Source organism: Plasmopara halstedii (genome assembly GCF_900000015.1).
Source record: "Plasmopara halstedii genome assembly, contig: Scaffold_247, whole genome shotgun sequence".
NCBI lineage: Eukaryota > Oomycota > Peronosporomycetes > Peronosporales > Peronosporaceae > Plasmopara > Plasmopara halstedii.
Genome location: NW_020187168.1, coordinates 66828 through 78981, shown reverse-complemented (window position 1 = coordinate 78981; position 12154 = coordinate 66828). Strand labels below are relative to the sequence as shown.

Here is a 12154-nt window from a genome sequence, read left to right as displayed (position 1 = left end):
GCAGTGTCTAGCGGACACGCAAGCCTCGTTGAGGCAATAATTGATTGGAACTGTAAATATTTTCAATCTTAATCGGGGAGAGGGTAACTGGGTTACACGTACCGTGGTAACAGGGGGGGTCACACGAGATGGGCATGGTGTGACTGCACCCAAATAAGAATTCAATACGTGGCTGTCGCCAGTAGTTATGCATATATTTAGATTTTACTATATATTTAGGAAAATCTATACATTTAAAATTAGGCGGCTTTGCCGCAGATAAAACAAATAAATACAGTATACACTTTTAACAGAAGATTTTTTATCAGCCTTCGATTAAGGTTACAACTACTCTTGGAGGTAGCGGATTGCGATCCGCTACACTCGTACTGGTTCTTATGAAGAACGTAAGGTCTTGTGACCTAAATTACGCTTCCTCTAAGCGCAAAGCTGCTGCAGCCCCGCTGCGAGAAAAGCCTCATGGCTTGGCCAGGAGTCTCGTACTATTTGATGGATCGTACCAATGTGTTTAACTCAAACCTTCGAGAAAGTTTTAAGGACGAGGATGCAGGCTCCAGATCTATATACTATCCTATAAAATATTCTTATCCTCGAGCATAGGTAATCTCACCATTTGTAGTATTTAAAGGACTGTAATTTATGATCTTACTTTCAAGCTGACTACCATAAAAAAGAACTCGAACGAGTAAACGAAGAATGTAATCAATATTTTAATATAATAAGCATACCACGTTTAATGTTTAATCTCTCGGCCTTTAAAACAAAGTAAGCGAAATATTGTCTGCCATAGTTAAGTCGTCGCCTGCTTTCAGGTTCCAATATCGAAAACTTCTTGTTCAACAGACTATTACATTCTCTTGATACTTGAATCATTATTTCGTACCCCTTGAATCGCATCTTGATTCACAGAAGTAGTTTAATTTTCCAGCCAAAACAATAGCAAAAATCAAATACTTCAGATCAATGAAAAGGTTGCGTCAGATCCAGTGTCGATCTTCATTCATTTCATATAATCACCAGTAGTTTGCAATCCATAGTTTTTTATATCACTTCATGTTTAAAGAGATATGGCATGACAAGCAGTCCCACAAGTAACTGCAATAGTAAATTCCAAATAGCTGAATGTCGATTATCAGCAAGCCAAAGTCGCTGGTAGATCAAAGGATTAGTACATTTAAAGTTCAGAGTGTTTCAAAGAAACGTGACGTACCGTGATAATACTAACAGCACCCGAAAAGACAGAGAGAGATCCACAAAAAGATGTGACAAACTTGAGGGCGAGGAGTTTACCCGTAACGTCTGTAAAAGTGATTCGATTGAGCTGATAAGTAACTCCCGCTAAGATACTAGCTAAGAAATTACAGCAAAGGCATCCCCAATCAATAAATGGTCCATTCCTTTGTGATGTAGCAGTGCGAAGTTCTAAAGGTTCTTCTGGAAAGAAAGCACAGATATAATTCGAAAACAGGACTGCAGTGCATGACATCAAGATACCAAGTATCAATTCTTCTCCATCAGCTACTTGTACTTTACCAATAAATTGTGGATCATTCGGATCACTAAAATAACGGTGTGAAAATCGACTGTACTGATATATTGATAAAGTGTCTTACGTACCGAACAAATCCATGCGATCCAAATGCTGCACGTACGATTGTCATTCCTACAAAAGCTAGTAACATCGTCACAAGTGAGACCTTCATCTTCATTCGCTTAACTCTCATCTTTGACACTTGAAAGCTCCATTTGAATTGAGCAAAATATTTTCCAAAACAGAAAAAGCTACACCCTCCAATAATTGAAAGACAAACGTAGATTGGTCCTGCTATCAAGTTTGTACTGCTTAAATCTCCAGCATGATCCACCATGAATGAAAAAGATGTAAAGACCCTGTACTAGAACCATTAGTCGTAAACTTTTGAAAATTTCAAAGAATCAGGTGAAGTGATGTACAATACCCTAAAAATGCCACTCGAAATTGGACGCACGCTAGTGACACATCGGAACGATCGTGAGAGCCATACGTCCAACCATCAAGAAATGGTCCAAGCCAATTTAAGACTGTCCCGCTTACATTTAACCCATAAAATTGTGAAGTGTATACTGGGACAAAACAAGTGGTGACACACTCCGATACTGTTGCTAGTAAAAGCATCCACAAAAAAGCCTGATCTGTCTCAGTTTGACGTAGCAATACTTTCTCCTGTTCCTTCTCTGTGTTAATTGCAATATCAATAGCCGCATCTTTCACGTCTACATTCCCAGCGCTATCGTCACGGTGACCTTGTGCACGTAACATTTGCTTGTCCGGATATAATTTTGTAATGTTGCTTGGAGAAATTCCAATATTTATATTTTTGTCAAAATTCTAAACTAGTATCGTCTTAAAATGATTGCTATCTTTCGTCTAAATCCGAATATACACACATTTTAGCAAACAACGCACCTTTCTTAACGGCCCCTCCGCTCGATTGGAGACAACTTGATGGACGAGAGTTCAGATCTCAACGCAGCTGTACGTCCTCGATTGAATTCAATTGACGATACTCTCACTGTTCTTCGACCGAGTATCAATGACATTAGTGTGCGAGAGGAGCTTCCAGCCATTGTCGCACCTCAAGGAACTCAAAATGCAATAATCTCGACATTTGATGAAAAAAAGAGTGAGGGAGTAAATGATTGCAAACTTCAAGTTTTGGTACCGCCAGTGGATGAAAGTGAAGTCTATTTTTTAATTGCAGACTTTTTAAAACGCCACTCAATTTGTCATCAAGCAGCAGATGTACTGATTCAAGAGATGACGAAGCACAAGTTATTGAAGAATAGTATTGATTGGACTGGAAAATCTCGACCAGCTACATATGACGATTTTCGACTACGACATCGTGATCTTTCATCAAATCATCTCATGCAATTGCTTCAAGATGCATTGACGTCATTTTCAAGGCGAAATGGAAAGAAAGAACAAGAGAATGTGATACAAGACACAATAATGAACGAGAACAATAATTTATTGATGCAAGACACAATAATGAACGAGAACAATGAATTATTGATGAACGATGCTTGTATGAACGAGAACACTAGTTTATTACTTCGATCCAGAGTTAAGACCCAGCAATTAACAAGTGAAGAACGTATGAAAGTTGGAAAAGCACTCGTTCGACATGTTTTAAAAGAACGAAGTTTACAAAAGACATTGCGAATTGTCGAAAACGTGATCAAGAAATACGAGCACTATTCTCACTTCTTAACAGCAAAACGAGTAGAAGAATTACCGGAAGAATTTCAATTGCACTTTCAAAAAGAAGAGAATGAGAACGAGAACATGACGACATTAGCGGCAGATGTACGTGCAGTGAAACAACTTTTTCAAATACGAAAAGAACAAGCACAAGTCAAGAAGGAGCTTTTGGTATTGATCAAACAAGCAAAAAATACAGGTTTATTTCAAACTACGTTACGAAAAGGATCTAATCAACATTCGATACTAGGACGACGAGAAGTTTGTTCGCAATATTGTTCGAAACTTCCACCTGCGTATGTGTATAGTCGAATTCGAAGATTGAAAACACTGAGTGGACATTTACAGATACAAGCTTATTGTCTAGCATATGATAAATTGGGTCAAGTTGTCATTACTGGATCCGATGATAGGTATATGATATTCTGATCTTTCGATTGCTTGATAAAAGTACTAATAGATTGTTTGTTTCTGCTACCTATTGGCGCAGATTAGTCAAAATCTGGTCCTTACGAACAGGAGATTTGTTATTTACGCTACGAGGACATGTTGGAAATATTACAGATTTAGCAGTAAATCATTCAAATACGCTGTTAGCTTCGTCTTCAGATGATAAGACAGTTCGAGTTTGGGAAATGAAAACTGGAGGTCCAGTGGCTGTTTTGGTAGGTCATTCCGGTGTTGTGAATGCCGTTCGATTTCATCCAAAGAGAAATATTATCGTTACTGCTTCCGACGATGGACGTTGTTTCTGTTATAAGGTACCAGAGATCCCACCGATAGATAAACAAGAAACAAAACTTGAGACGGCACGAAGATTATATTCCTTCCATGCGTATATGCTAAGTTTGCATCCAATTTACGCAATGAAGCACGCACGTCGTGAAGGTGTACGATCGTGTAAAGTGCATTGTGTCACGTTTAGTTGTTGTGGAGATTTTGTAGCTTCGGGAGGTCACGATGGAATCGCGCGTGTCTGGGATATCTCGATGGCTTCCGCTCCTGATGCGCCAATTGTTGTGCCTTGCTTTCAACCTACCGATGAACCACAAGAAACAAATGTACAAGAAGTAGGAGGAATGACGCGCTTTTCTCCTAGAGAGACTTCAACCTCACCATCTCAAACTAGGAATTCATTGTCCGAGACCTTACAAACAGCTAGAAATCACGTCCCAGAAACTATTACAGTTGATTCATTACGAGCTACGGGCGCTTTAACTCAGCCATTGGTTCAGCTTCCTCAAGAATCAGTGCTACCTTCCTTTCCAATGCCATTACAACCTAATACTGATATACTTCTTCCAACAGTTGCAGAAGCTTTACAGCTTGAGACGACACCACGTCCAACTGAACCACCACAGGTCCCAAATGACTTGCCGTCTTTGTCTCTTTCTGATGATGATGTTCCAAGCATTGAGCCAATTGCTTTACTTAAAGGTCATAAAGGCCCCGTAACGAGCATTGCATATAATCATCGAGGTGATCGAATTGTCACTGCTTCAATTAAAGACAGCGTGACACGATTGTGGAGATGGAAACGAAGATATAAAAGCTTGTGTGGAATTGTTCTTTTAGCAAATGAGTCTGTCAAAGAGTCCGATGATATGTCGACTCTTTATGGCATTCGTGGTCGTAAGAAACCAATTCCTGTTGTCGATATGGTAGCATGGACGCATGACGATCAACGACTGATTACTCTTCATAGTGTGAAACTTGATGATGAGTCTGTAGAGCCAATTTGGGAGCAAAGACTACGAATTTGGGATCCAGAAAATGGAAAGTTACTCATGACTGTTGGTGCAATTGATAAGGAAAAGAAGAATGGACACGTGAATGCAGCATTTGCGCTAAGTACTCATCCAACTGATTGGCGTATCGTTGTGACAGCAGGATACGATGGTCGTATATTTTTGTGGGATATCTCCTCAGGACGAATGCTCAAGTCATTCATGAATTTATCGTCCGATGTCAAACCTCTTTCTATTCTTGACGGTGGCTTCACTCCGGATGGTAGTAGCTTTTGTTTCACCGATCAAATTGGACGGCTACTTATCTTTGGTACAGGCTCTGGAGAACAGTACGCAGCGACTCCTGTCCAGCAATACTTTCTCCATGACTATGTGATGCTAGTAACTGATGGTCATTATAATGTACGAGATCGAGAGACGCAAGAACTACCAAGTTTAATGGACTCTGGTCCACTAATGGATGCTTCTTTAGCTCAGTACCCACACCAGCCTCCTCATTTAATGCTAAATAAGGTCTGGACTATTGAGGAATATGCGGAAAATCGACGCCTGCGTATTCAACAAAGTGTTGATTCGGAAATTCGATGTGGAGTACGTCACGTACCTGAAGCTGAAGAGGAGATATACTCATTTCCTTTGGCAATTATTAAAAATACGACACCGGAACAAACTGGTCCGGCCACTGATGCTATGGCATTAGCTCGAGCGTCATATCGATTGAGTGGTGCTCCAGTTATGCTGTCAGAGCTTCGGCGTCGATCTGGATTAAGACGAAGTCGAGATTCTCGCCGAAGACGTGAAGCAGAAGAGCGAGATACGTCTGTGCTTGAGCTTGAAATTTCTAGTGAAGACGATCGAAGTGACGAAGACTTTCAAGTGCCAACTCCTCGCCATGCAGCTGAAGAGGAAGAAGAGGACGAGGATGAAGACGATGATGAACTTGAGTCGGAAGATGGTCTTAGTGACAATGAGGAGACAGTGATCTCATCTGCTCAAAGTAGGCACAGACGGCTACGTAGTACAAGACAGCGCGAGTTTTCTCGTGTTCGGTTTTCTTATCGAGGTCGTAGATTACGTTCAAACAGTGACGAAGCAGAACAGGAATCTTTTCCTCGTCAATTACGAACTCGACAAAGTGCCACGAGATCTCGTTCTCGATTGATTTTAGATAGTGACGCTGAAGAAAATGACGAGGAGAATTCGGAGGAGCATGTGAATGAAGTGAACCACGACAGAGAAAGTCGAAGACGTGATGAGCATAGTGAAGTTGTGGTGGAGTCGAATGACGGAATTATTATGGGGGACAATCAACTAGATCGATTTGATCAAAACATGACGTATGGACAGATGCTTGAAGTGAAACGAGCTCACATTGGAGATGCTTCGATACCAGCTGAAAATAGTGATGAAGCACTTCTACCGTGTGCTTTGTGTGGTATTGGGGATGATGATGCGATGCTGAAATTACCTGGAGACGGGATGGGTATCCACCCATTGATCGTTGGAGTCCAACGGGTATTTGTGCACGATCAATGTGCAATTGCCTCCCCTTTATGTTTCAATCGGGATGGTAACTGGTACAATGTAACGAGAGAAATACGTCGTGGAAGAGCTTTACTATGCGTTGCATGTAATAAACGCGGAGCAACGATCGGGTGTACTATCAGTGCTTGTCAAAACTCCTATCATTGGAAGTGTGCAATTAATTACGGCTGGTCTGTAGATCAGCTTCATTTCTTTTGTCCAGATCATCGGACGGAAAGGAATGTCGAAAATGTAGCACATGAAGTGGTTGGAGAGGATGGTGGAGCGATGATTGAACCTGCTTCAAAACGTTTTGGACTGAAATTTCATCGTGAATGGTTACAATTGGTCACTTTGCGACCAATTCATCAATATGTTCCTCAAGTCGGTGATTATGTGGTGTATTTACCAGAAGGACATCAAGGATATTTACGATATGGTGGCATGATAACGCCAGAATATTACGCACGTTTGTCGAGATTTTATGCCATTAAATGTCGTGTTGTAGACGTCACTTACGTATTCCCTACTGCAGAAGAGTACACGCGATGCAGTACAATCAAGTGTGAACTTTTATTAGCGGTATTGGCTGTGCCAGCTTCAGCCTGCGATTCGACTCGAGACAATAGAGAGCACGACGAAGAAATGAAAGAAGACACGGCGTTGTTTGCTCCAGAGTCGACTCCATTTGCACAATTCACGAGTGTAGATGATCAGCTCCTTCCCACGGTATCGGAACCATCCATACGTTATCATTTTAAACTTTTATACCACTCGAACGATGTGGCAAACTTTCTTGTACTTGATTATGAATATGAGAATGGTGTATGGGGTGATTGGCATGTAGGAGATCGTGTTCAGATGCCATTTGTACAATTAAATGAGTTCGGTCTTGAGATTGAAGCTAAACTGTCGTTTGGGACAGTTGAAAAGATTATTCAAAGGCCGTTTCCAACTAGTAATTATGGCGAATTGTCTCCTTGGGAATGTGTGATGGTAAATTGGGATGATCCAGATGATGATACATGTGCTGTATGTCCTTGGGAACTGGAGGCAGCGTCAGCAGATGAGCGGCGGGAAAAACGAGAGTTATCGCTTCGAAGACGCTCAACTCGACTGTTCTTTTCACGATACCTCGTTGGAGACAAAAGTGACGCACTTTTACAAGAAATGGATCAGATATTGACACTATCAATAGCGCGAGACTTTATGTATCCTGTTGATGAAGATACTTTCATTGACTATCCAATCTCGATTGCTAATCCGATGGATTTGACAAAGATTCAACAAAGATTACGTCTTGGCTATTATCGACAAGTGGAAGCGTTTGTAGCAGATGTCAAGCTGCTGAGTACGAACTGTGAAACGTACAACATTTCATCAAGCCCTATTTCTCAAAATTCACGTAATCTCGTTGCTGCAATCTTAACGCAGACACAACGTCACTTTCCGCACCTTCTGTATGATTTAAATCGTCGAGAAGCTGATACAGAGCAAACGAGTATCTTGTATTCGTATCCTCCGGATGATTTCTTACCGAATTCTCGTCAAGATCCAGACGACATGCATCTAGCGTTATTAGAGACCGAGTTATTAACTTCAACAGAAGTAGTAAGTAGTAATAGCACAGTTGCTACCGTTGTGGATCCACCCGCTGTAATTGGTCAAAGTGCTATGACTACCGTGCATGAAGCATCACCGCAAAGAAGATTACGCAGTCGCACACGCAGTAGAGAAGAGAATACTGGCGAAAGTGCTTTGGACGAATCAGGAGATGTTGGTATCGATCAGGAAGATAATTCACTTATTCAAACCTCTTCTAGACAGGCTCAGTCGACGGTAATCGATGAAGTGGAAGGTGTCAATGCTGTGATTCCTCCAAGACAACTTCGAAATCGAGAGATTACAGAACCACAACCTTCATCCCCTCGCACACGTCGCTCACCTCGAGTGGTAACAACGTCATCTACGGGAGGAAGTTCAACACGTAAACGGCAGCGTCGGAATCCTGATCACGAACTTTTAACTTACTCGGGTCTAATGGAGAAATACTCGACTGTTGACCGTAAAGTTATCGAACGCGCGTGTAAAGAAGATTTACAGGGCGTTCTTATCATGTTTCACGAAGCTCTGACGGATGCTGATAAGACGGACGTTTTTGCAACTCCAGTGACGGACGATGTCGCTCCCCAGTATTCCGAAATCATTCATCATCCAATGGACTTTGGGACGATACAAGATAGATTGTACAAGTACAGAAGCTTCCGCGACTACTTTGTGAGTACAGTTAACGTTCACTTGTATAGCAATCGTATTGACTTTTTGGATTGTAGGCTCATGTGCAATTGGTTTTCTCAAACGCAATAACGTACAATAGCTGGAATTCTTCTATAGGTGGACTGGTTGAGGATCTACAGAAATACTGCGTCAAGTTCTTACTGGATGCAGCTGGAGTCCACTTTCAAAAGCACAAGAATCATGCGACGACAAAAGGCAGACGAATTGCTGACACTGTGGTCAAGACATCTGCTGCATCAGGCAAACGACGAGCTTTGTCCACTGTTTCAGACGATGAGGAAGATAGTTGGCATAGCAATTCTTCAGGGTGTGAAGATGAGAATGAAGAGGAAGAGGAAGAGGAGGAGGAAGAGGAGGAGGACTTGAGCGATGATTCGGACTATGGTGCAGGTAGAAAGCGTCGATTGCGGCAAGCTAGTTTCAAGGTTAAGAAGAAGAAACGTAGACGTCGGTAATGTGGCTTTGTGACTATCTTAAAAGGCTCTTGATATCTGTCTGGATCGAAATGACGGCGTAAACTCAAGCAAACAAGACACGTGAATATTAACCACAATTTCTGAATTCTATGCAAACGCTGCGGTAGGACGCACGTCTGGGAAAACTATGGTATCAGTACTTTACAGCAGCCGCACCCCCTCGATGACCTTTTCTGTCATTTCGTTGTTTTGTGCATCCATTTTCTCCATCATTCGCGCTGCAATAAGCTTTAATGCACGCAATTCGGAACCTCTGACTTTTTTGCGAGCATTCTTGTCAACCATAGCAATGGCACCAATCACCACGCCTTCTTCCTTTGCTATCAATGGGATCCCCAAGAAAAAATTCACTTGCATGGACAGCGCAAGAGGATTCTTGGCAAAACGAATATCCTTTCGAATGTCTAGGACTACAAGTGGATCAGATGACATGATTGCATGACCATCCACGCCAACATCGCGCGGTACTTGATCGCCGACAAGGCCAACTGTGGTCACAAACAAACTTGTTGATTTTGTCACGACAGAGAGAGCAGCGACATGACAATTTGCGGTCGTACACGCTAATTCGAGTAGACCGCGTAGAACGGAATTGGCAAAATCTTGCGATAGATTAAGCCGTTGAATGATCCGAACACGCTCCTTTTCAGTTGACGTCAATGGGGCATCAGGCCACGGATTGCCCTTTAAAAACGTCAGCTCATACTCAAACGGCGAGTTAACACACACATCATCGTCATCTTCATCATTTTGGCTAGCCACACTACTCGATGAATCACTTGGACTCTGAGCCATATTCTTGGCCAAGGTCGGTTCGATCGTAAATCCAGCTAAAGCTTCTTCTAACGTCACGTGAGCGGCGCTACCGAAACACTCTACATCGCTTTCACGGCTTGACGAAGTTCTGTCGCTAGCACTCGATCTGGTAGCATTATGACGGCTTTCAGACGCGGTTGAAGTCCCGTAAGCTCCAGTTTGATCGCCGTTCAAACATGCCATACAGACACGAGTACTAGCTGAAAACTTTGAACGCTGAATGTCCTTGCGAATTGCGGAACATTTGGAGCAAACGGATGAGCCGCAGATTCGACAGTGGTGTGCACGGCGCGTGAACATTGAAAAGTTACCACCACAGACAGAGCAGGAGTCACGAAAGTGCCAACTTCGACGATCACGCAGTTGATTACGTCGAATTCGGCGATTCACAATTGCACTAGGCACAAGACGAACACACCCGGCGAGACGCAAAAGCCACGCACGATCCTGTTCTAATGATGGTGCACGGTATGGAGCTGTGATGAAAAACGACACACGCGTGGTCATCGAGTTCCTATCTTCAGATGCTTCGACTACAAAGCCGCATTTTCGCAACGATTGACGTTGCATGTGAGTCTGCGAAAAGAGGGGACCACATCTTGGTAATTCAATGGATTCCATGACTGAAACACCGTAAGATGCACCGCCTCCAAGTGGATTATTTCCTCCATTCCCGTTGCAAAAAGACTGATTAAAACGCATATAAAAAAGCTCTCGAAGCGGTGCTTGTGGATGTACGTCATTAAGTGCTAGCCATTGTACCATAAGTGACGACGACGTGGGTCTCGATCCACGCGGTGTTTTTGGTGTGGCCGGTGTATTCGGTTCCGGTGTCGGTTCAGGTGCGTTCCCAGCGTCTGCGCTTACTTCGGTATAGAGCAGCGCTTGCCCAGATGCATATTGTGCACCTAATAAATCTTGTAAAAATGCATCAACTTCAGTTGCTGTGCGACCGGAGAGCAGCGCGAGTACCTCGTCACACGTTGTATTTTGTAGACGTACGACACCTTTCATCACAAGCAGTTCGTCCTGTGTATCGTGCATTTCGTAAATGGTAAAATTCTCTTTCTGCTGACGTAAAACAGCACTAGCAGCTATGGAACCAGCAACACCTTGGTCATCATCCGTGACCCAACGTATAAGTTGGTTCGCACGGGCTTCACCAATTGCTGCCAGTTCCTTTACACGCTCCTTTGTCATTGCACGTGGGACTTCATATTGTCGTGCAACTTGCTCAGCAAATGCACGTGACGTGGAGGAAGATCCACTTACGCTTTTGTTAGCCGACGAACTGTTGATCCTACGAAACATGGACACACAGAGAGGGAAGTGGAGGAAACGGGACTGGCCTCCTCTCGGAGGTGTCTACCTCGATTTGCTATACGAGTGCTCGGACACTGTGAGATATGATCAAACGTAAGTTCTAGTAAAATAATTAAAAATGGAGGAGAGGAGATAGAAATCAAGACACTGTCATATATGATTAAAATGAAGTTCTATTTAAATAATAAAAAATGCAGGAGATGAAATAGAAATTAAGGTTTAAAATAGAAAAAAATAAAAACTGTCCTGTCTGATATCGTCGCAACGTCATTTTTGTGCTCTATGCAACTAAGACAAATTTTGATAGCGTGGAAAAAGTGGCAATTACTGTTGTATGTACGATGAAATAGAGGTAGGTACACAATAAGACAATAAGACAATAATTTTCACGTGTCGTCGACATGGCTGCAAATAACGTTGCGGGCAACCAGAAAGGGATCATGTGGTTTATAAGGTTGTATACCTTGCAAAGTTACGATTCGAAGTTACGATTACAGCTCCTTTCGGTGAGAGTCTAACGATGGACAAGAATTGTGTTTTACTCAAATTATTTGCATGCAGTTGAATGGACAAAAGGCAGTACACTGACGTACATATACGTCAGTGTTTTGTCGCATGGTCTCTTTTTTTGAAAATACTGATACAGTCAAAACTTTCGAGTGCAGCATGATATTGTGCGTACATAAAGCTTCACGAACGTATTAATTATATGATTGACGACACGA

The 12154-nt window shown here is 42.4% G+C and overlaps 3 protein-coding genes across 3 annotated transcripts; 1 reads left to right on the top strand and 2 right to left on the bottom strand.

The window, feature by feature from the left end:
- Window positions 1-1041: 1041 nt before the first annotated feature.
- On the bottom strand, window positions 1042-2299 carry PHALS_03993 (Putative fluoride ion transporter CrcB; the record flags this gene model as incomplete). The annotated part of the gene is made up of 4 exons (XM_024721990.1): window positions 1042-1149; window positions 1211-1559; window positions 1618-1890; window positions 1959-2299. 4 exons carry the CDS (start codon window positions 2297-2299, stop codon window positions 1042-1044), a joined length of 1071 nt encoding a protein of 356 aa, XP_024573112.1.
- Window positions 2300-2485: 186 nt separating this feature from the next.
- PHALS_03992 (hypothetical protein F441_11081) lies at window positions 2486-9269 on the top strand (the record flags this gene model as incomplete). The annotated part of the gene is made up of 3 exons (XM_024721989.1): window positions 2486-3657; window positions 3735-8793; window positions 8850-9269. 3 exons carry the CDS (start codon window positions 2486-2488, stop codon window positions 9267-9269), a joined length of 6651 nt encoding a protein of 2216 aa, XP_024573111.1.
- Window positions 9270-9431: 162 nt separating this feature from the next.
- PHALS_03991 (conserved hypothetical protein) lies at window positions 9432-11417 on the bottom strand (the record flags this gene model as incomplete). The annotated part of the gene is made up of 2 exons (XM_024721988.1): window positions 9432-9778; window positions 9851-11417. The coding sequence occupies 2 exons, from the start codon at window positions 11415-11417 to the stop codon at window positions 9432-9434; spliced, it is 1914 nt and encodes a 637-aa protein (XP_024573110.1).
- Window positions 11418-12154: the final 737 nt, after the last annotated feature.